This window comes from Trachurus japonicus, chromosome 12, assembly GCF_045865225.1.
Source record: "Trachurus japonicus isolate A0001 chromosome 12, Traja_1.0".
In the NCBI taxonomy this organism is placed as follows: domain Eukaryota; kingdom Metazoa; phylum Chordata; class Actinopteri; order Carangiformes; family Carangidae; genus Trachurus; species Trachurus japonicus.
In genome coordinates this window covers 835,149-860,767 of record NC_140918.1, presented here as the reverse complement: position 1 = coordinate 860,767, position 25,619 = coordinate 835,149, and the positions used below count along the sequence as shown (strand labels likewise).

The following is a 25,619-nucleotide window of genomic DNA, read 5'->3' as shown; positions in this document are numbered from 1 at the left end:
TCCCACTTATTTTCACGACACAATTTTGCATGTAAGTCAATGGGACGGGCGGAAAAAAAAGAGCGAAAAAGACCAATCATTGGAGTTTTTCAAACGTCTACTGCTCAGGCATACTTTCACCTAGAGACTCCATTTAAACTTTAAACAGTAGACACAGGTCTTGTGTATTGGTTTATGAATCCACGTTTTGATAGGTCATATAGTTTGTGATCAATCGCTGTTCAATGACCATGATCATTTTTGGAGAAATTATGAGATTGTCTGAAATCTTCTGAAACTTTTCTCTTTCCACACTCCTCCCGGACACAATTTACACTCTACACACATGATTTTTTCCACAGTTGTAGACAAACATGTTCTGTCTCTCACCATGTGCTCAAAATATCAGAGAGACTTACAGAATTTGAATTATCAGCCTCTGAGTGCGGCCACGTCTGTCTCTGCTCCTCATTGACTCCAATACAAAGATTTTCTGAGAGAAGCAGAACGGACCCCTGTTTTAAACTCGCAAGTGTCTCCAAAATATTTACTGTAGAAACACCAAAATCACACCAAATCGTTCAGGAAGTCCTTACGATGACCACGGTCTGTGTTTTGTTCTGATAGGAGTTACCGTTTTGTCAGAATCAGCCCAAATGTGAGATCAGTGCAGAGGCAGAAAATCGCTCTTTTTCTCCACGTTTCTGTCTGTCTCAGCCTGGGAGGCCCCTATCGTCATGGCAACCACCTCAAGTTGCCGTGGTAACCTCTGAGCCGCAGGCCAGAGCTCATTAAGGTTCATAAACAATCCACCTGGAGCTCGTTAACATGTTTATAAACACACACACGTAACTTCATGTGATTACAGCTCCTCCATATCAGTTCTTGTGCTTGTTTTCTTTTATATTTTCCTGTGTGATTGAGACTGAGATTGAACTTTGTAGGTGAACTACTGTGTCTGTTGTACAGGTGCATCTCAATAAATTTGAATATCATGTAAAACGTTATCAGTTTGTCAGTAATTCAATTCAGAATGAGTGAAACCAATACATTTTATTGATCCATTACACACAGAATGAAACTATGTATGCAATTTCTTTTATTTGAAATAATTATGGCTTAATGAAAACCTAAAATTTAGTATCTCAAAAAATGTGAATTTTACAAAAAGACCAATTAAAAAAACATTTTTATGGAAATGTTGTCCTTCTGAAAAGTTTGTCCATCTATATACTATTACTACATATTTTTCCATGATATTCTAATCTATTGAGATGTAGCTGGTTGTTGTGTGAACATCACCACCACTGGACCAGTGTTAATGAGAATCCATCATAAAGCAAAGTGAATATTGATCAGTGCAGCTTCACACTGTTGTTGATGTTTATGACTGTAGCACATGTTGTTGTCAGTGTGTCAGTGTGTCTCCAGCCAAACAGCGACTGAACCTGTCGGACTGATCCTCTGTGTTTGTTTCTCCTGTTTACTCGCCCGTAAACTCCTTTTATGAGGACAAACAAGGAGGAGGAGTCAACTCTGTGTGTGTTTACAGAGGAGGCAGGTACACAAACATCTGGGCACGAAGCAAAATAACAGAGAGTGAAGTACCGGTATGTTCACTCTGAGAAAACTGAACCTGTGTTTGGATTTGGTCTCTTCAGTTCATCAAGTGGAAGATGAAAAGATCTCCAAAAGACATAAAGTTAAACATGAAACACTCTTTAATTTCAATATTTGAATCAATATCAGTGTATTATTTTAGTTTTCTACAGTTTTAGAGTGAAAAAGGGAAACAAAGCATTTATTAGTTTAATTTCAACACCGAATTGCAAAGACTGCAAAGTTACAACAAATGTTTCTGTGGTGGCTGTTATGTAATTCCTTATTAACAGTATTTTAACTAAGTATTTTTCAGTTCAAGAGGATGTGGAAAAGTAAAGTGAAAAGTAAAGTGAGGATTGTGGAGTCTAATAATAAAGTCTTGATTGATTGATGTATAAGCAAAAAAAATTGGGAAACAATATAAAAACATGTAATAAAAAGGAATTGTTATGGATTTTTGATTTGTATATTGCTGTAAACTGGTTCGCTGGTTCATTATTATGGTAATTTTTCCCCGTTAAAAGGGTTTTCTATGGAGTTTTTCCTCAGTGGATGTGAGGGTCTAAGGACAGAGGATGTTGTTATGATGCCATGTAAAGCCCTTTGAGACAAACTGTTTGTAAAAACGGGCTATACTAATAAAATTGCCTTGCTTTGCCTTGCCTTGCCTATTTCATCTAATGTTAGTGTTTTGTTTGTTATAAGTTCCCCTCATCCTGCATCCTTTCAAACCCCAAGACTGGAACAAACTAATAAAATGAAATAAAAATGTAAAAGATGAAAATATCATATAACTGTTATCAGTATTTGTCTATTTTTATTTATTTATTTACTTATTTATTATTATTATTATTCCATCCTTTTTGCTTTATTTTCATCTTGTTTTTGTAGGTTTAATGTTTTAATTATTTAGTGAGGGGAAGAAGGGAAGGGAGGGAAAATAGGGAGAAAAAGTTTGCTTTGTTTCTTGCTTGTTAGAATGTCCTGTTTGATTTACTGTAATTTGCAAACAAAACTAATAAACACATGCTTGAAAAAAAAAAAAAAAAAGATGAAAATAAAACTAAAACTATATAGTTTAAAATGTAAAGGGAATGAATGTAAAGGGAATGTAACTTTATGTCTTTTGGAGATCGTTTCATCTTCGTCTTTTAAACTTCTGCATGTGTCTCTGTATAAATGTAAATGTAAATGTAGTGAAAGTGAAAGTTCGGTCCTTACCTCTGTGAATGGTGTCGAAGCAGACGACGCAGACCCGAGCCTCCTTCTCCAGGTACTTGAGTTTACACTTCCTGTTGCAGCACACGGCGCAGTAGACCTGAGGGAGGAGAGGAAACAGCATCATCTGTCTCAGTGTGTTTCTTCTCCATGTGGCTGTCACAGGGAACAACAATAACCCATTTACCTGCAGCGTCCTCCTCTGCTCTAATGCTGCTTTTAATCACTGGCCCTTAAAGGACTAAGCCGCAGCTTTAGGTCACACGGCTCAGTGCAGAGCTACAGACTAGAGGAGCTGCTGCAGGAGGAAGAAGCGCTGCTGACTCACGCTCTCTCTTCCCTACCACGAACAGGAATCCACACAGCTATATTTGGTCCTGGGATATAATCTGTTTTACTTAACCATCTCTGAAAAACACAGCGACCGTTCATGAGAAGAAGCTTCACCTCAGGCAGGACGACCACGACCACAACGATGACATTAATACAGATGTAGTGTTTACAGTGAGGAGGGAAAACGAGCTCATGATGTTCGCTGGTTAGATCATCCTCCATCAACTCACACTGAACAATAAAGTGTTTTTTCTTCAACCAAAAGGTCAAATAATCCTTATTAACAGATGCTCAAATACGAGGTGAAACCAGGCGGTTGTAGGGTTTTGGATTATTGGTCATTTTCACTGTTTTATGTTGTTATTAAAGCAGATATCAGTGGAATGTTTTTGTTAATATAAGTCCTAAATAGTCCTATTTTCCGTCAGCAATCACTTACATGAAGTATTTCAGCCTAAACACGAGTCTCTCCGTCACTCTGCTCTGCTGTAACCCGAGGAGAAAATTTTCCTTGTGGGATACAAGTGTTATCCAATGAGGGGAGAGAACGGCATGAAGGGCTGTGTGTGCAGCCAAGGGATGCGCGTGAATGTGGTGACGTAGCACGAGGACCAATTGATGCCTGACAAGGGCGGGGGCTGCTAACTCATGGTGCGTTCAAGGAAACTCGTACTTTGTGTTTTTCCTTCCTGTGAAGTCATACCAGTTCGATCTGGTACGAGTTCACGGGTCGGAAGTTACGAGTGGCCGTTATAGGGAACTTTCACAGACAACAGGACGGTAAAAAACACGAGCTACGGGTTACCTGGAACGCTACCAAGTCGTAGTTGTGACTTGAAGCTGTAACTTACGGTTTCAAAAGCCTGCCTTGAACACAGCATTAGCCGAAACGGCCGTGCCGCTGTTATCTGCTTTAAGATTCAGTTCATTCACATTTAGGAGAAACTTCAAACACATTAATGTATGTACAGTAAATCTAATCTGTGATTTACAGCCGTCAAAGAAACATATAAAGATATTTAACCTCTTAAAGTTTGTTTTTGTTACTGGCGTTTTAGAGCTAGAACCAGTTGGTTAATTGACAGAAAAACGAATCACCAATAAATCTGATCATGGAGCTGAAATGTCAACATGGTCGTCACCTTTGTCTTCTATAATAACAAACTGACTAAGATGAGGTTTTGTGTTGTTTGTCAGAAACATGAAGTAATAAAAACATGTCATCAGGTTGTAAAAACATTATAGTCAATAAAAATAATAAAATAATCATAAGAATTATAACTAGATAATTAAATCAGACTGAACACAGTCCCCTTTTTCTTCATTCTTATTCTATTTTATTCTGTTTTTCTGTGCTTTTATTTTAGTAATAATATTATATTTATCTATCTTTATCTCTGGAGTTTGTAACAAAGAAAAAATGATTCTGAATGTAAATAAGTTGAGGTTTTGTGTTGTTTGTCAGACTAATTAAGTAATAAAAACATGTCTTTAGGCTAACACATCATGGTATATAAAAAATAATGAAATAATCATACGAGTTATAATTAGAGAGTTAAATCAGACTCTGAACACACATCTTATTTTAGTAATAATATCAGATTTATCTATGTATATCTCATTTTATGTCGATTTTTCTTGTTATTCAGGAGTTTGTAACAGAGAAAAATGATTCTAAAAGTGAATAAACTGAGTAAGTTGAGGTTTTGTGTCGTTTGTCAGACTAATAAAGTAATGAAAACACATCATAGTTAATAAAGAGTACTGAAATACCCCTACTAGTGATAATAAGGGAGTTAACCCATTGTCTGCTGGTGTGAAGTGAACTGACCTTCCCACAGGCTCGACAGTGGTGCCTCCTCCTGGTGAAGGTGAACCTCTGGCAGCAGTTCATGCAGGTGGGGGCTTCACAGTCTGGGACCCAGGCCGGCTGCCTGCTCCCCAGCTCCTCCTGCTGCTCCTGCTCCTGCTCTGCTCCTCCTCCCTCCCTCCTCCAGCTCACTGTCCTGGCTCCTTCGGTGGGCGACTCCTCCTCCCCGGGGTAAGGAGGAGGCTCTGACAGCTCCTCGTAGCCGCCGCTGAACTCCTGCTGCTCCTCCGTCAGGCTCTGGGGAGCAGGAGGACTGGAGTCTTCAGCCCCCTCCTCTGCTCCTCCTCCTGCTCCTACTCCTCCCTCCTCCTCCTCCCCAGCTGGAGCAGGTCTGGCCATCTGCAGCTGTTTGGGTCTGGCCCCCCCGTACGACGGCTGCTCAAATCAATCAAATCAAATAGCCTTTATTGTCATTGCAACAGACAAGTGCAAAGAAATTTGTGGTGCCACATCCATTCCAGGGCTAAAACAGATTAATGCTGCGTTCAAGACAACTCGGAAGTTGGAAAAAAATGAGCTCTGAGTTGTAAAAAATGAATTGAACGACGTTGGAACTCGGAAATTACAGGTGGGAAACTCGGGTATCATATCAGAGCTCCGACTTTCTGACTTGACGTCACGACAACATCAAAACATGGCGGCCCTCGTCTTAAACAGTTAGAATTTAGACATTTGAAGTTATTTGTTGAGGTTTTAATCAGGGTATATACACAGGAATCTTGAAGTTAATTCTAAAACCTTTTTAAGATTTTTTCAATACCTTCTCAATATTTTTAAAGCAGATATCAGTGGCACGGCCGTTTCGGCTAATGCTGTGTTCAAGGCAGGCTTTTGAAACCGTAAGTTACAGCTTCAAGTCACAACTACGACTTGGTAGCGTTCCAGGTAACCCGTAGCTCGTGTTTTTACCGTCCTGTTGTCTGTGAAAGTTCCCTATAACGGCCACTCGTAACTTCCGACCCGTGAACTCGTACCAGATCGAACTGGTATGACTTCACAGGAAGGAAAAACACAAAGTACGAGTTTCCTTGAACGCACCATGAGTTAGCAGCCCCCGCCCTTGTCAGGCATCAATTGGTCCTCGTGCTACGTCACCACATTCACGCGCATCCCTTGGCTGCACACACAGCCCTTCATGCCGTTCTCTCCCCTCATTGGATAACACTTGTATCCCACAAGGAAAATTTTCTCCTCGGGTTACAGCAGAGCAGAGTGACGGAGAGACTCGTGTTTAGGCTGAAATACTTCATGTAAGTGATTGCTGACGGAAAATAGGACTATTTAGGACTTATATTAACAAAAACATTCCACTGATATCTGCTTTAACAACTCACCACCACTTCAAACTGTAACCATTTACATCACAACAGTGACACTTAAAGCTCCAGTTGGTAAGTTGACGAAAGTGAAAGTAAACTCCGCGACTTGGTCGGAAATTTCAAGACAATACTCCGTCAGGTCCCTTTATGAACCTCTGCCAAGCGCCCCACACACACACAGACACACACAAAGTAGCCATGAACGCACCCACAGAGAAAAAAAAAAAAAAAAAAAAGATGTACCGTATCCATAGCACGACGTGTAGGAGCGGCGATTGGCTGCTCCTCCTGCTCCCTCTACCTGACTGGTGGAGAATCGTCGGGCGCGGTGGATTTTGGCAAATACGATTACAGGCTGTAGGTGGAGCCAGAGGAGTTGGATTTTGTCCTAAATTACTCATTTAATGTCTGACCATCAGAATATAGTGACAATTCCAGCAAATATGACTGAATAATTGTTACCAACTGAAGCTTTAACGTAACAGTTTTAGTTTGTGATAAAGACTTTAGACAACTATGATACAACAGAATTCAAAATAGGCTGGGATAAGAAATCAAAGGCAAAGTTTATCAAAAAATAAAAATAAAAAATTGCTCCACTCTCAAAAAACAAAAACAACAATCTTCTTTTCTTTTTTGTGTACCGGTTCATCTTTGTTTTTTGATAAAATGAATAAATTCACACACTTTCACAATGTTTTTTAGGACTCAAACTCTTGGACAGCTAATTCAGAAAAAATACCCTCAAAATTTAAGACTTTATAAAGTCGTGAAAAGACTTTTTAATACTTTTTACGGGTCTTAATTTTCCCACAATTGATTTATCACCGTTTAATACTTTTCAAGACTCCGCGGATACCTTGTTAATGCATATTTTTGTGTGTTATTGCCTCCACAATAAACATCATTTACTGCTGCATTGATTTTTACTGTTCAGCTATGAAACACAATACGACAAACTTCCTTCAGGTAGCCATGGTTTTTTTTTTTCTTCAGAGTTCCTGCAGCGTGAACGCCATGATGTCGGAAATTTCCGAGTTGGGAATTCCGACCTCCGAGTTGTCTTGAACGCAGCATTTAACAAGCTAAAAAGGACAACCTCAATGACACGCATGTATACTCACACAAGATAATAATAAATAAGTAAGTCATCCAGTTATTAAAAATCAGTGTTATAATAAAACCTGTAGGAATAAATAGATATTAGATACCTGCTGCTCTGAGCTGCTGCCGGTCGACTGGTTCTCCTGCTGCACCTCCTGCTCCTCCTGCACCTCCTCCTGCTGCTGCTCCTCCTCAGCGGCGGTTAAACACATGGTCCTGTCGCTCTCTGGAGCAGCCGACGCCCCCAGCTCCTCCTCCTCCTCCTCCTCCTCCTCCTCCACCGGCCCGTTCTCCAGCAGCGCCGCCGCCGGCTCTCTGTAAGGAGGAGGCTGAGAGGAGGCGCAGGGGGGAGGGGAGGAGGAGGAGCAGACGGCGTGGTGCAGCTGCTCGGCCTCGCTGCTGCTGCTGCTGCTGTGCGCCTGCAGGAACGCGTCCAGCTCCTCGTCCGTCACCAGCAGCTCCGCCTGGTCGCTCTCCGGGAGATACTCAAACCCAAACTCTGCTGCCCGATCCACGGGGCTGCGGTCTGCAGGAGGAGCAGCAGGAGGAGCAGGAGGAGGAGCAGGAGGAGCAGGAGGAGCAGGAGGAGGAGCACAGACCTGGTTCTGTCCCTCTGGTGTCGGCCGCTCCCCTGACTCCTCCTTCTCCTGCTGCAGCGCTGACAGCGAGTCGGCCTCTGTTCTCTCACACACGTCGGCCTCTTGGCTCTGATCTGGTCCTGGTTCTGGTTTTAGTCCTAGTTCTAGTTCCTCCTCCTCCTCTGAGCTCCGAGGTTGGACCAGAGCTCCACACATGGACACGGCGATGGGGAGACAGGACAAACCCAGCGGGGGGTCGACTCCTGCAGGAGCAAGGCAAAGCAAAGCAAGGCATCTTTATTTATATTTATATAGCAGCGCATTTCATACCAAGGCAACTCAATGTGCTTTACATAAAGACTAAACATTTAAAGGATAATTACCGTTTTTTACAACCTGGACCTTATTTCTATCATAAAATCCGATCATTTCCTCCCCCAGATAACTGTGGTGTCATTACAAGTGGTTGTGATGAAATGAGCTCCAGCCGAGAGGCGCGTATATCCGTATAATGGAGTCTACAGGGCAGCAGAATGCAGCCTCTAAATAACACATTATCTGCAGAGAAACTCCTTCATTTCACCAATATTTAGTTCTGATAGGCTAGTGCTATTCCCCTCTGAGTCCGGGGTTAGCTGTTATCAACATCCGGGGTCTGTAGGTTGACCTACTGTCCGTCTTGTATTGAAGCCCCGAAATGCGAAATTGTCCCGAAAAAAATTAAATAAGTCTATATTTCAAGCTTCTCGAAGCTCCTCTTCCTGGTTCGTCAAATTTGGACGGACCAGCAAGAGGAGGTTCCGCTACAAACAAGCTTGAAATACAGACTTATTTAATTTTTTTCGGGACAATTTCTCATGTCGGGGCTTCAATACCAGAGGGACATTACATACGAGCAGCATGGAGGTATTTGGATGTTTTTTGGTGTGTCTTTTTGTTACGAAGACAGTTGGTATCCATTTGCAACCGTTATATGGACATGCACTGCTACGCCGAGACCCCCTGTAACTCAGAGAAGCCACGGAGGACTCTGAAACTTCTCCCAGCCCTTAGTCCACATGAGGGGGAGGAGATAATGAGTGAACTATCCCTTTAAAGTTTTTAAAAAAGAGCTCAGCTGTAATCGCATGAAAAGAGAAATGTTTTTAACCTGGAGCGTCTGGCGCCTCCTCTCTGCTCTCCGTTTCCTCCGGCTCCCTCCGGTCGACACCGTTCTGCTCTACCGGCTCGTTGGTCCTCGGCGGCGGCGGCGAGTCGCCGTGGGCAACAGCAGCGTGGGCGCCGGTCTCCACGGCAGCAGGCAGGATGACGTCCAGCAGACTGAGACTGAGCGAGGACGAGAACGCAGCAGCTCCAGAGTCCAGACTGAGCCGGTCTCTGGTCTCTGTGAGGAGGACGGGGCTGTCGAAGTCCACCAGCAGCGCCTCCTTCTGCTCCTCCTGCTGCACCTCCTCCTGCTGATCCTCCTGCTGATGGTGAAGCTTTGTTTATTCACACACACACGCATACAACACGTACATTGGGTCTCATTCATGAAACGTTAGTAAATCTGTGTGTAGATTTGCACATAAAAGCTCACTCTACTAAAACTAAAAGATCATGAATGACCACCCATCGTAAATTAACAGCACGCCCCCGGTGATCAGCAATTAGCATAGATCTCCGCCCATGAATAGCCATATAAGGAGATCGTGTAATTCTTCATCACTTATTTTAAGATGTTTAAGTGATCTGCTTCTGATGCATTTTTATTAGAATTAAACACAATATAATTGGTCTTACCAGGATTCCTACAGCTTAAGCCAAGTTAAATTTAAGACTTTTTTAAAGCCACTTGAAATGAAATTTAAGACCGACTTCATAATAAACACAAATGCAGAAAAAAAGAAAAAAAAAACACCACATCAATTACATAGGGTTAGGGACAATTTTACCCACTTCCAAGGTAAAGTGACTGCTGCATGAACATTGGATTGTGTCTCTTTCCAGCTGTCCTTTCAAAATAAATGCATAAAAAGTCTGAAAAAAAAAACACTGACTCTGGAGCTGGTGGCGGTGAGAGATTTAGCGTTGACGGCCGCCACTAACTTCTCTATGTCGAAATGTTACCAATTATTTTGAGATTTGAGACTAATTACAACCATAAAATACCACTTAACATTTTTAAGACTTTTGAAAAATTGATTTAAGACATTTTAATGCCAATTAAGGCCTTGTTTTTAGATGAATGAATTCAATGCCTTTTAACTCATTGAGTGCCAACCACGTAATTTCTCGTTTTTCGTTCCCATGCGTTGAGTGCCAAAAACGAGATTTTTCGTTTTTTGCTTTTTTTTTAAATTATGAAAATAGACACTTTAATACACATTATATGTAAATTTGGGGACTCTACGACGAGGAGAACTGAAATAGATGACGATCAAAGTCACATGACAGCTCATGATCTGGAAGTTTTTATCATAACTCAGCTTCTGCAAACGGAGTTCTGCATGCAGATGCAGCGCAGCTGCTCCGCTGCTGCTCCGCTCTCACCCGCGAGGCTGCAGCAGCTGGGAGCTGAACCAGGAAGCTCTCAGCCCACTGTCCCGCCCGGTCTTCATCTGGAGCAACACCGTGTCCTCCCCAAAGTCCTCCCGCGGTAAAATCTGATGGTCTCTGGGCCAAAGCAGACCGGCACCACCGACCCGTACCACAGACGGACCGCGACCACCGGCGGGACCGGTGTTCCCGAGCCGCTGTGGCCGGCAGAGCCTCACGTTCCGCGGCGAGAGGCTGTGACACGGCACGGTGCGTCTGTGTTATTGTTGTTTAGTGGCGCCCCCCCCGCCCCCGATGGTGGTTTTGTGAATAGAACAACAATTGTTGTGTATATTTATCTTATACGAGCCCTTTGATCCAGAAATGCGAGTGTCAGAAGAGCGACAGACACAAACAGAGCAGCTTTCATAAAAGACGCTCTATCTCCTTTTCTAGAAAAAAAGGAGGGATTTTGGTGAAACCCAGCCATGTTTAGCTTGACTTTTCTCAGGAACGGAGGCTCGTAGAAACAAACGGTTTGTGGCCATTTGAAGGATAAAGTTTCACCTTTCAATTGAGCTACAGTATGTGTTGGTGGCAATAATATAGAATACACTATGGCTCTACATAAAAAGTCAAAAATGGTCTAAATTGCCGGTACACTTGACTAAAACTTTGGAAAGGAGCGCGGCACTCAATGAGTTAAGACTTTTTACGGATCCGTAAGAACCCTGTCTTACTGACCTGCTGCTCCATCTGCTGCTCCATCTGCTGCTCCACGGCGTCCAGCTCCCTGAAGGCGTCGTGGCCGTCGGCCCGCAGCAGCGCGGCCGAGCCGGTGTCGTTCACCAGGTCGCAGAGCGGCTTCAGAGCGCGGTCGGGGCAGCGAGGGGCGGAGCTCCGAGTCGCGGCGCCACCGCCTCGGCCGACGGAGGAGAGCAGGTCGACGCCGGTGAGCGGCTGCTGCTGCTGCTGACCTTTGACCTCTCTGTCTCTGTCTGTGGAGCCAGAGGAGCCGTAGTGGAGGGAGTTGAGGTCGGGGAGACTCGGGGGGACGGGGGACGACTGAGAGTCCAGGGACGAGACGGGGAAGACGGACGGCTTCAGGAAGACGGACGAGGAGTCCAGTTCCTCTGTAACCATGGAAACAACAGGTCATCCAGATCAGACAGATGTGTTTTCACTTTTAAATTACACAACAACTCCAACATTTTGATTTAGTTTCTTAAAGAGACAACAAGTTTGTATTTGGTTCTAAAACAGTCTCATATCAATGTGGATGAATCTACTTTACCACTTGTTAATGGGCCCATTTAGATGAATATATAGTTTTGTCTTTATAGTTATTAGGGCCCGGTGCAATGGCCAGTGGCCAGTGCCCGGGAGAGATTTTCGATCGCTACTAGTCGCTACAAATTATATATCAAAATGTGCGTCTTGATCGGGATCGGTATGCTATTACTTTCCTCAACAGTTCACGAATTACGTCGCGAAAAACTGCTCAAAATTTTGCATGTAAGTCAATGGGACGGGCGGAAAAAAAAGAGCGAAAAAGACCAATCATTGGAGTTTAACAAACGTCTAATGCTCAGGCATACTTTCACCTAGAGACTCCATTTAAACTTTAAACAGTAGACACAAGTCTTGTGTATTGTCGTATTACTCCACGTTTTGATAGGTCATATAGTTTTTGATCAATCCCTGATCAATGACCATGATCATTTTTGGAGAAATTATGAGATTATAATGGGTGTGTATTGGACAGAATGTTCGTGTCAGAGTGGGTGACATCATCGGTTAGAGTGGGAGAGATGCCAGAAAAACGTTTTCTCTTTCCACACTCGGCCCAGCCACAATTTACACTCTACACACATGATTTTTTCCGACAAACTTGTTCTGTTTCTCACCATGCGCTCAAAATATCAGAGAGACTTACAGAATTTGAATTGTCAGCCTCGTACGGCCACGTACAGTATGTGTAGTGAAAAACACTTCCAAAACTCCTCGTTGTCCCTTTAAAACATCTTTGCAAAAATAAAAGGGACAGAAACTGATGCAAACTAAATGATCAAACTGAGGTGAAACAATCTGTCAAACTTATCGTTGATTAGTTAATTATATATATATATATATATTATCTGTGATTATGGCCCTAAATGACGACTATTGAACAACCAAGAAAATCTCCAAATTTCCATTTCCTTTTATAAACATTTGTGGAACATTTAGAGACAAAAAAACATATGTAAACTAAATGACTGAAATTATCAAACTGAGGTGAAACAATCAGTCAAACTTATCCTTGATTAGTTCATTGACACAAAGAAATTACTACTAACTACTTTGATAATTGTTGTGTCAGGTCAAGAAAGGTTTTTGTTTTTGAATTGTTTTGAACAGGTTAAAGCTCAGACACATGAATCACAGATTAATTAATCAATAACCAGATGAACCATGAATACAGAACCAATCAGAGTGATCGATTAGGGGCCGAGCTCTGACCTGAACTGAGCTCGAAGTCGTCCAGCAGTTTGTCCAGGTCGCACACGGCTGCCTTGAAGAAACTGTCCATGATGGGATGTAAAACACGAGGCCTCGAGTCGCCTTCACTTCCTGCAGAGACACAGAGAGAGAAGAGCAGGACTCAGTTATGATCCATGAACATCATAAACTCTCTGATATCCTCTCATATCTGCTGCTGTAAAACTCTCCTGAGGAACTGAATCTAGGTCGAACGCCGTCGACACTCTGGGAGGTTTCTTGTTTACGCTCATGAAACGAAGCTCGGCGGCTTCAAGGGTTAACAAACAAAACAACAACACACCGAGTCAAACAGGAGAAACGACATCGACAGCAACACTGCAAATACTTTATACCAAGGGTGTCAAACATGCGGCCCGTGGGCCAGAACCGGCCCTGCAGACGGTCCAATCTGGCCCTCAGGATGAGTTTGTCAAGTGTGAAAATTTGAAATTACACATATTTTTATCAAGAAATCTCAGGTGGTTCATAATATGTTTTGTAAAAGGATAGTTCAGTAACTGTAAACATACTAAAACAGAGGAAATTTTCAATTTTTAAAGGTTATTATGCTATTATTTTACTGGTCCGGCCCACTTGAGATTAAATTGTGCTGTTTGTGGCCCCTGAACTAAATTGAGTTTGACATCCCTATATGATCATATGGGTTTGACTATTCATTAAACTATTAGGTAGGATTGATAAAATCATCTCAACAGACCCTAAGACCTTTGTTTCTCCTACAGGTTCACAGTTTAGTTCAGATATTTCATTCATTTATCGAGCATAAAAACTAAAAATAAAATAAAACTCATAAAAAATAATGACAATACTGTAACTCTTGAATGAAAGGGGGCAGAAAGAAGCAAACTTAGATTGTCTCGTCTACCCCTTGTTACAAAGAATTAATTCACAAATTAGATAACACCTACATCCTACATAATGATGAAGCTGAAATGAATCATCATTAAGACTTTTTGATTAATTCATCTAGTTTCTGTAAAATAATCTCAAACCATCTCCAACTCCAGCTTCTACAATGAGATTTCATACATTTCTTTGTCATAAACCATTTATTAATTTAATATATTTGGGGTTTGGACCCTGCTGTTTCATTAATAAAACAATTAATCAAAGAAAATAGTCAAACAGCCGCTGATAAACTGCTGTATGTGTGGCCATGAGGCTTTCAGGTAACTGGAACTGTACAAAATCAGATTAAACCACCTTGTATTACATATATAACCTCATATAACAGAGAGAAAACACTGACCAGCTGCTGTCTTTATAATTCCTACTGGTGTAAAAACATCTGAAGGACAAGGCCTGCTGCTGTATAATCATTTATGTACGTTGTTGTCTCATTATATTTGGATTTAAAAAGCTGATAATGTCGACTGTGAGACCAGATTTCATATAGAAGGAGAAGATAAAGGTCAAACCCTTTAATAGGAAACATTTCCCCTGTTTCCCAGCAGCATCTTTATGTTTTTATGTATGATGTGCTAATGTTGACTCTGCTCCTCCCCTCCTCATGTTATGTTGCCCAGCTGGCGGATATGTGTATGTTACTAAAAGAAAATGAATAAAAAGTTAATTAAAATAAAATATAAAGCTGATAATGTGGAAACCCCAACGAGCTGTGTGGTTTTACAGTTTTTCTCAATTGCTAAAACACTAAACCCTGTTGTCTGAACCAAGTGCTCAGATGCCTGAACCCACTGATTGAATCAGTCTCTTTTGGTAAAACCATCAGCACTTTTCACCTGTTTAGACTTTAACAACTTATCAACACATTTTCATTGTGATGCACCTGTGTTGCATAATGCTGAGCACAGGTGGCAAAAGTCAAACACAACTAAAGCACAAGTTTCACCGGTTGAACACAACAACTCAAAACTGATCACACTTGTGTCCAATGATGTGAGGGAACATATATACAGTACATACTATATGAGCTAGTTCAGGATGAAGTCCTGTGGCCTGATCCGGTACAGATAAATGATGCTGCAGCTGAGTAATGCACTTCTCATTTCTATATTTTTGTACTTTATTTTTACGTAGGCTTACTGCATACATGGGCTAAATGCACAGGTTTTTTGTTTTGCAACATGCATTTAGCTACAGTGAACAATAAACATGCATTTCTACAGCTTCATGTGCTGAGCTTTGTGTTTTCTATTTGTCTATGTAGTGTTTAGTGGCTGCTCAGTAGTGTTTTTAATTTTGATTTGACAACAGAGTTCAGTTTTGGGCACCAGATTGAACTGTTTTGAGGTGAAAGTTTGGTTTTGCAAGAAGAGTCTGAGGTTTTGTGAATGTAGCTTGAAAATTGGGGGTTTGTGTTCACAGTTTAGAGAAAAGGAGAGAGAGCAGCTTTTCAGAAATGTGTCTTAGCCATCGAGAAAAACTGTAAACAGAGTGAAGAGTCTAAGAAGAGAAGAAGTGTCCGTCCAGTTCCACAGCAAACACACAGCGTTGCATCGCGTCATCGACTCAACACAGATGAATGAGTGATTATCATCAACTATAAATGATTTAGTTTCTTCTGTCTGGAAGGAAAATGTTTCATGTTTTGCAGATTGTGTTATTTTCTAGTTTATTTGGTTGTTTTTCCTCCTCCTCCTCCTGGAGGCAAAGTCATGATGCAGGAGACTGTGAGTCTGACTCCTGCAGCTACAACAACTACAACAACAACTACAACAGAGAGTCAACTTTAAACCGGGGGGGGGGGGTATTAACATCTATCGGATGGAAATTAGCTTCCAGCTAAATCCGACATATTTACAGCAATTAATTGTTTTTTTTTGTATGTTCATGAATATGTGAGGTCCCATTCCAAATAAACCTTTAAATAAAATAAATAAAAATAAATGTTGTGTGTCCCCTCATGACTGGAGAGGAGAACAACAGTGTGACACAGACACACACAGAGAAGCAGCCTTTCTGCAGCAGCACAGTGAAGAAACCTGGATGTGGCTCAACATACATGTGCAATAACACAACAACAAGTGTGTGGATATAAACACACACAGAGGCCTCATCATGGGAGACACAATAACTCTTATCTTATCACTGATAACCGATAATATTTTTAAAGGTGTACAGAAAAGAAAATTGAATTCACTCTGGGTCATAAAATTAGTGTATTAACTCATCTATCAGACGATGGAGGCCAAACTTTGTGCAAAATTCTATTTTTGAGTAAATCCAGGATGAAAGTGTGTATTTTTTTTCCACATTGGATAATGCAGGCGCACGGATTATACGTCAGCCTGTACACGCCCGCCCGCTCGATAACGACCAATCAAATTTGTTTTCCTTACTCGGGTAAACTCGTGTTGCAGCTCGTGACAACTCGGCGCGACAAACAGGACAAACGGCCATTTCTGTACTACACCTTTAAAGTTAAAGGAACATTGTGTAGGAATTCCTCCATCTAGCGTTGTGGTTGTATATTTTTCATGTTGCATTCAGGTGAAATTGGGCAGACGGCAGACGGACGACAGCCGCTGCACGTAACGGCATAAACAAGCCTCTATGTAAACAAGTGGTCCATCAGCACGAGGCAAAACAATACACGTGACAATATGTTGTCATGGCGATGTGGTATTGTTTTACCGTCTTTCTCTGGACTTCTGTGACTAAAACGACATCTGGTTTGTTAGCGACGGCCGTCTGCCCGACTGCAGGTGAATGCAGCATCATATCAGTGTAACGCTTAATGAAAACACAGTCTGAAAAACCCAATAATCGATCTTCATGAATAGATAACAGGAGAAGTTACACAATGTCCCTTTAACAAAGGCCGAGATGTAGTAAGTAAAGATGAATGTGACATTATCGCCCTGCCTCTGACTTAACACAATAATATAACTGACATCACAACAAAAACAACAACAGTTATGACTCTTCTTCAATAATCAACATGTGTTATTGGTTCAAGGGGAAAAGGGAGTGAAAATGAGCGTTGGCTGATTAGAACTGACTCTAAAACGTGTCATTAATCAGATTTTTTCGTGTAATTATCTGAACCTAAAGTTGTTGTGCATCCCTCTAGTAGTTTTTAACACACTGCATCACTTCCTCACTCCGACACTTAAACTCCCTGGATCAAATAAACTAAATAAACCTAAAAATCAGTTCATATTAAAAATGGGTCAAATTCCCCGAGAGCAGAACGTCTGTGTCATCATCACGGCTCCAAAATAACTTCAAATACTCTAAAAATAAGCAGCTTGAAAAGAGGAGACAACATCTCCTCCCGGTTCAGAGATGACAGACAGTTTATTTTAAATAAATGTTAGTAGAAGAAACTTTTAAAGTCGACGCTCAGTGTTGAAATCAAATGACTGATTCACTGCAGTTAAATGTAATTACACCGACTACAGGACAAACGCTTGTGTCAGCGTCGTTCTGCTTCATCACTGTGACTCTGAGTCTGAGGAGGAAGAGGAGGAAGAGGAGGAAGAGTAGGGCTGGGTATTGTGGCCAATTTCCTGAATCGATTCGATTTCGATTCCTAAGGTCCTAAATCGATTCAATTCGATTCGATTTCATTAGAATCGATTCAACCTCCTCTTAAAAAAATGAAAATGGCTCAACTCTGTTACAAAACACCATAAACAACAGCTTTTAAGTGCAAACTTGTAAATTTGACAGTTTAAACTTGAACTGTAAATAAAACTGTCCCAAGTCTCAAAAGGGCAATTTTGAAATTAGAAAGAAAAAATCGATCTCATGCCCTGTGAATCGATATTACAAAATTTAAATAAAATCGATTAAATCAATTTTTTTACCCAGCCCTAAAGAGGAGGAAGGAATCAGCTGATGTACCCCCCACCACCACCACCCAACTAGGGCTGCAACTAACGATTATCTTCATTATTGATTAGTCTGTCGATTATTTAAACGACTAATCTATTAGTTATTTGGTCAATAAAATGTTTAAAAACATCAGTCAGTGTTTCTCAAACCACCAGACGACATCGTCCTCAAATGTCTTGTTTTGTCCACAAACCAAAGAGAGACTCAGTTTATTGTCATAAAGGAACAAAGAAACCAGAAATATTCACATTGAAGAAGCTGCAATCAGAGAATCTGGAGCTTTATTCTTTAAAAAACGACTCAAACTGATTATTAGATCATCAAGATAGTTGACAATTAATTTAATAATCGACTATTGTTCGATTAATTGATTAGTTGTTGCAGCTCTACCCCCAACACAAAGGAAAAGGCTGCAGACAGACTGGACGCTCCTCCTCCTCCTCCTCTTCTTCCTCAGGTCTGTGTGTTAAAGGGACAACCCAGAGTTTCTCTGCCGGCAGAACGAAAAATTCTGCGACAATAAAAAAGTCTGATATTAATGTGGATGAATCTCCGTTACCACTTGTTAATGGTCCATTTTAGATAAATCTATGGTTTTGTCTCTATGGTTATTTTGTTATTATTAGTGGTGGTGGAAATGCTGGGCGAGCCGACCAGCGTTTCTTTACTTTCGGTTTCGTGGCGAGTCATGAGAATAACGCCGCCGTATGAATCTCCGTTTATGGTGGGAACTACGACGGTATGTGATCGTCTTCCAACCTCTGACTTTAATTCTTGATGAATGAAAACATGAGTCTGTCTTGCTCCGGTCAAAGAATTTCACGGTGCGGAGGCTCATAAATGTAATGTGGAAACACTTTGCTTTAACAAAACTCCTGGTTGTCCCTTTAACTAACACTGTGTACAACAACAACAACTTCTTTCCTACTTCCTTCCTCCTCCTCTGCTGTCACTCAACAACCATGTGAGCTATGAGGGAATGAGGGAATGAGGAAGTCGGCCAGTTAATCATCACAGTTCAGTTCTACATATAGTCACCAGTTCTTTATAAAACAAAATAAAAAAAACAACACTCACCGACTAGTTTTCATTTCAATTCCACATTCAAGTGAAAATAACACAAGACGACAGCGACGGCTGAAAAACTGGCCCCACACCACAAGAATTACAGGAAGTGTCCTAGGGAGAAAAAGACAAAACAACAACTCAGAACTGAAGCAACGTCTCTTTAACTCTGTCTACACACACACACACACACACACACACACACAACACAAGAAAACATGACAAAAATGACAACTACCGGACAGAAACACAACACAACTGCCCTATCTGCCCTAGATTCACAGCATGTGGTGCAGAACTGCTGCTGATCTTATCTCAGGAGAGTTTCCATCTCACAAACTTCAAGTAAAAGAGAAACAGATAAGGTGTAAACTGTTTATATAGAGGGAGAGACGAGTTATTGATAAATAAATCCCTCCACTGATAGAAGATTTAATATGTTCAGTGTGTAAAAAACCAGATTACATATGAGGCGAGTGTGTTATGGTAACAGATTCATCACACTTCACCAGTTCTGCTTTCACAACTACAGAAATGTGTGAAGTTATTTAAACATCATGAAGCCACCATATTTATCTATGGTGGTAACACCAACACAATAACAGACAGAGTCAGAGTGTTAACACTGTAATCAGCGCTGACCTGTTCATCATTCATATAACTGGCACATTTTAATGTTGTTTAAAGAGGATTTTTGAGGCGAGACACTACAGGCAAAAACTGTTTTTACCCGTGCACTGGTCACTTTTGAGATTTGGGGTTATTTTTGCAAGTCTTCTTTCAGAAAAGTGGAAAAGAAATGGTAGAAAATCCACGTTAAAGTTTTTATTTTACTTCATTTTGTCTCTTCCGTCTGTTGATTTCTCCTAAATTCACCACAAGTTAGCCCTGACCCATGTCATGTCATGTCAGGTATCGTTGTAAAGCTCTCTCTCTCTACTGAACAATGATCTGGGCTCCATATACAAATCTATAAGGTTGTTTTCTCAGAAAGAGTTTTTCATATTCAGACTCTTGAGCTAGAAATCTCCACTTCAGCAGCACTTACAGACACCAAACCTTCCAGTTTAATCCCTCTCTATATTCTGAATGCTTCTACAGAGGGGATTGTTGATATGTCATTCACAGCCTGATTTATACAACATTTTATTACTAAAAACATGGAGCCATTTGATTTTATAGGGCTGGTGACAGTATTTTCTCATCTACAGAGTGATAAAAAAGAGACTGACTCTGAATATGTGAACAATAACATAGATTGTTTAAGTGGCTTTATCCAGTGTCCAGATTTAGGCTATGTTCTGGAAATGCATGCAAATCAGCGCATATTTATTCAGATATTGCCTCATTTACGTATCTAAACGTACATTTTTTACAAAAAGTGCAATAAACCTGATGAGTTTCATGGTTATATCAGTTTCAGTTTATTTTGTCTTACCCAATCACCTGTAGTGTCTCACCTTAAATCAATTTAATCAATTATTGAAATACAACAACAGTTTATGTGATTAAGATATCCGTTAGCACGACGGTGGGTTGTTATGTAAAAAACAACACAACCCGCAACAACTAAAACAAACGTTTACAAAATTAGCAAAACAAGCTAACTAACCTGAGTAGCCCAACGGTAATGAGCTAATGCTTCTCTCAGGTGACCGTTGGCCGTTAACAGTTCATATTTTAGTAATAACGGCGAACACAACACGGTGAGGTGGCCCGTTAATAAACACAGCCGTTGTCTGTCACTTTGTGTGAACGTTTTTAAAGCTGCCGAAGCTAAAGTTAGGAGTTATCAGCCGGGCTAACGCAGCTAGCCCCCCCGTGCTAACGCAGCTAGCTCCCTGTGCTAATGCTGCGTTCGAGTCAACTCGGAACTCAGGGATTTTTCCGACCTCCTTCTTGGGAAAAGTGCTTTTGAACGCCAACTCATGTCGGAACTGCCACTCGGAAAAGTCGGAGAAAACAAAAACATCTACCCCGACTTATCTAAGAATCAGTTGTCATCGATTAAAATGTATTTTAAATGCCAAACTACACTAAAAGGCTCGTTTTAATTGTTTTATGCCCGTGTAAGTTACTGTTTTAATGCCTTAGCTACGTAAAGCACTTTGAATTCAAAGTTTGTCCCGGTTCAATATGTTTTTAGTTACTCTGGCTCGGTGATTCTCCAACGCTTTGAAGCATATAGTCAGTAATAGTATATTATATCTATGGCTTTAAAGAAGGAACTCGGGAGTTTTCAACCAGGACACTCAGAGTTCCGAGTTATCGTGAACGCAGCATAACGCAGCTAGCTCCCCATGCTAACCATAGCTGGCTGGTTTGTTTCTTCACTCACCAGCAGCTCATCACCAGTTTTTTTATTATTCCGCAGCTCCTCGGGTGATAGCGGTCATCTTCCGCCTCAGATAAGCAACACTCGGAGCCTGTAGCGGCGTCTCATGCTCCTTCCTCCCGACAGTTATTAGAGTAGAAGCCGGGGAAGACGCGGCTGCTGCTGCTGGGTCAGTGTCAGTGGAGACTCGCAGCCGCCATCTTGATCTGGGCTGTGAGGTCACGGCTCAGACAGACTCACCGTTGTTCTGTTCCTTCTGCAGGCTGCTGCTGCTCATTTAATTATATATAATAAATGTGTTCTTACTTTATGGCCATTTTTAGACACATTATAGCAGACAAACACACAGATTTTTCTTTAAACGTGTCTCTCATTACATGGAGAAAAATTTGCCTACTTTCCAAATAGGCTACAGTTGGTTTTTGTCTTTTACAGTCTATGGTTTTTGTCCACAAAATGCATAAGTCCATTTTAGACACATTATAGCAGATAAACCCTCTGACTTTTAGAAAAACGTGTCTCTCATTACATGGAGAAAAATTTGCCTACTTTCCAAATAGGCTACAGTTGGTTTTTGTCCACAAAATGCATAAGTAGCCTAAATAAACAAGAATTATTAAACTGAACTCTTATTCAAATGTAAATACACTATTACTTTTTATTTCATCAACTTTTTAAAAAGGTTAATCAGGCATGTGTAAAAGTAAAATTCTTAGTTAAATTATTTACTATAACTGTAGCTAACTAGTTCCAGGTGCTACAAAAAGTCTAAGTTTGTGTAATGTTAATATTTATACACACATAGGCTACAGCACATAGCTACACCCCCTGACTTATACATATGTTCTTACTTCATGTCCATTTTTAGACACATTATAGCAGATAAACCCTCTGACTTTTCTTTAATCATGGAGAAAAATTAGCAATTACAGTTGGTTTTTGTCCATAAAATGCATAGGCAGTCTAAATAAACAAGAAGTAGGCTATTAAACTGAACTCTTATTCAAATGTAAATACACTATTACTTTTTATTTCATCAGCACATACACCCCCTGACTTATACATAGGCCTATGTTCTTACTTCATGTCCATTTTTAGACACATTGGATTGCAGATAAACCCTCTGACTTTTTTTAAAAACGTGTCTCTCATTATATGGAGAAAAATTAGCCTACTTTCCAACCTACAGTTGGTTTTTGTCCACAAAACAAGAAGTAGGCTATTAAACTGAACTCTTATTCAAATGTAAATACACTATTACTTTTTATTTCATCAACTTTTTTAAAAGGTTAATCAGCAGTGGCATTTTTAGACACATTATAGCAGATAAACCCTCTGACTTTTCTTTAAACGTGGAGAAAAATTAGCCTACTTTCCAATGACAGTTGGTTTTTGTCCACAAAATGCATAGCCAAGTACCCTAAATAAACAATAAGTATTAAACTGAACTCTTATTCAAATGTAAATACACTATTACGTTTTATTTCATCAACTTTTTTAAAAGGTTAATCAGCAGTTGACCACACCTGAATTTCCTTCGGGATTAATAAAGTAAATCTATCTATCTATCTAGCAGTGGCATGTGTAAAAGTAAAATTCTTAGTTAAACTAAATTATTTACTATAACTGTAGCTAACTAGTTCCAGGTGCTACAAAAAGTCTAAGTTTGTGTAATGTTAATATTTATACACACATAGGCTACAGCACATAGCTACACCCCCTGACTTATACATATGTTCTTACTTCATGTCCATTTTTAGACACATTACAGCAGATAAACCCTCTGACTTTTTTTTTTTTTTAACGTGTCTCTCATTACATGGAGAAAAATTAGGCTACTTTCCAATTACAGTTGGTTTTTGTCCACAAAATGCAAATGTAGCCTAAATAAACAAGAAGTAGCCTATTAAACTGAACTCTTATTCAAATGTAAATACACTATTACTTTTTATTTCATCAACTTAAAAAAAAAAAAGTTAATCAGCAGTGGCATGTGTAAAAGTAAGTTGGCAATGTTTGTTTATTATTTCACACACCTTCTCAGTTAAACAGAATGATTTATTATAACTGTAGCTCACTAGTTCCAGGTGCTACAAGAAGTCTAAGTTTGTGTAATGTTAATATTTATACACACACAGGCTATAGCACATAGTTACACCCCCTGACTAAGTTACAGTTATTTTAATGTCAAAGTTTCTCTCTTTGCATTACTGTATACCTCCATGTGTGAATGGTAGTAATCCAATTCAAGGAAAATGCACAAATATTAGCACTGTTGTTTTCAAAGAGCTTTTTTTTTTAAATGTACAAACAGCGAATCAGGAAGGATGATAGTAATAATACATAATTGATCATACATAATAAACATAACAGTAGAGTGCAGCAGAGAATAATTGGGTTTGAAAGTTGCTCTTAAAACATTCATCGTTCATCCCAGACTGCATTTAAGGGACATGGTTGCTCCAGTAATAAGAGTTTTAACATGACTTCTGGTTCAACTCTTTACTTATCAATCTAACAAACTGTACTGTAAATATGCTTTATGTCTCCTTTATAACGGTATACAGATTTTGTTACTATTTTCTTTTTCCCCCTCTTAAAACTATTTGCAAGCGTAAGTTGTTGTAATATTTAAAGTTATCTATCTTTATTTATTCTTAATTCTATTCTATTGGAGTTGCTGTGACACCATCATTTCCTGCAAAGGATTAATAAAGTTCTATTCTGTTCTATTCAAACGATAAATAGATACAGAAATAAATGATTAAATGCCTCAATAACTGTGATATAAAATCATTTTGTTGATAAAAATTTCATTTATTTATGAATTAATGCATATATATAGCTCTGGAAAAAAATAAAGAGACCACTACTCCAAAATGTTGTTAATAAATCAGCCTTTTCTCTACATGTAGCAGCCAGCGATTCCAGTGTCTATTGAACTCCAACACCAGCACCTCACTCTACTGAGCTGATCACCTGAACCACATAAAACAAACACTGTTGCGATTAAAAATTATTCCACCAATGTTGATTTCTAAACTCTTCCTAAGTTTAAAAAGTAGTGTTGTGTTGTTTTAAAATGAATATGAACTTGTTTTCTTTGCATTATACGGTAAGGTCTGAAAACACCAGAACTTTTTTTGTTATTTTGACCTGTTGCCATTTTCAGCCAATAAATGCTCTAAATCAGAGGTCTTCAACAGGGGGTCCGTGACCCCTAGGGGGTCCGCAGAGATGCTGCAGGGGGGTCATGAAACCTTTGGTTGATTATACATTCTTTTGGTTTGTTTTTGTTTCCATATTTATGCTTAGAATAAAAACATAGCCTACATTTGAATAGCTTGTATGCATGATTGTCATTCAGTTGGAAAGGCCTTTAAATGTTAACCACATAGTGATTTTAACCCTGCTTTGTTGTTTTTATTGAGCATGTTTTTATTTCCTTTACCCTGTTTTTAACATTTTTAACTCTTCCTTCTACCCTGTTTTTAACTCTACTTTCCCTACCTTGTTTTAACAATTGTAGCACTTTGAGATCGTGCCGATGAAAAGTGCATTACAAATTAAATTTATTATTATTATTATTATTATTATTATTGATATTGGCATTGGTATCAGTTAACAAGGTCTGTTTATAAATGACAGTGGCACAACCATGAATATACAAACCTGTGTATTAATTGAATAGCTGAGTATTGAATCCAGGGTATGTTTATACATGGTAGGCTACTAGGCCTAGTTTACTATAATACACAATTTTATTCACATTTAAAGTAGGGGGTCCCTGCTTCATCTCTCCATCAGTTTGGGGGTCCTTGGCCTGAAAAATGCTCTAAATTACAATATTTTTTATTTCCAATTTGGGAGAAATGTTGTCTGTAGGTTATAGAATGAAACTAAAGTGTTCATTTTACTCAAACACATAGCTAAGAATAGTAAAACCAGAGGAACTGATCATTTTTGGGAGTGGTCTCTTTATTTTTTTCCAGAGCTGTATATTTACATGGGCTACATGATTTCAGGACAGTTTGGAGCTATGTACATCACCTTTTTACTCTTTTACTCTTTTACTCTTTTACTCTTTTATTCTTTTACTCTTTTGCTATGCTATTTATTTTGTGTTATCGTATTGTATTTTATGTGGTTGTATGTGTATTGTAAGTGGTGAAGCCAAAGACAAATTTCCAATAAAGATATTGAATTGAATAGAATTTCTATCAGTCATGTCCTCTCCTCTCCCTCCTCCTGCAGTTCCCCTTGTGTCCATCTCCCTCCGGCCAGCAGGGGGCGCCACGGCCCCGGTCAGACCGGTTCCAGCCGCTTCACTAAGCAGCTGAAGAAGAGGAGGA

The 25,619-nt window shown here is 40.0% G+C and overlaps 1 protein-coding gene across 1 annotated transcript in view; it reads right to left on the bottom strand.

The window, feature by feature from the left end:
* zfyve16 (zinc finger, FYVE domain containing 16) overlaps nt 1–20,794 on the bottom strand; it is a 48,287-nt gene extending 27,493 nt beyond the window's left edge. The window contains exons 1-8 of the mRNA XM_085794277.1: nt 20,545–20,794; nt 18,945–19,046; nt 13,023–13,133; nt 11,265–11,653; nt 9,154–9,484; nt 7,533–8,266; nt 4,964–5,377; nt 2,803–2,899 (exon numbers count right to left, since the gene is read on the bottom strand). Of these exons, the coding sequence (XP_085650403.1) occupies nt 2,803–2,899; nt 4,964–5,377; nt 7,533–8,266; nt 9,154–9,484; nt 11,265–11,653; nt 13,023–13,092 (2,035 nt within the window). The 5' untranslated portion in view covers nt 13,093–13,133; nt 18,945–19,046; nt 20,545–20,794. The remainder of the gene's footprint in view (nt 1–2,802; nt 2,900–4,963; nt 5,378–7,532; nt 8,267–9,153; nt 9,485–11,264; nt 11,654–13,022; nt 13,134–18,944; nt 19,047–20,544) is intronic.
* Between the last annotated feature and the right edge of the window lie 4,825 nt (nt 20,795–25,619).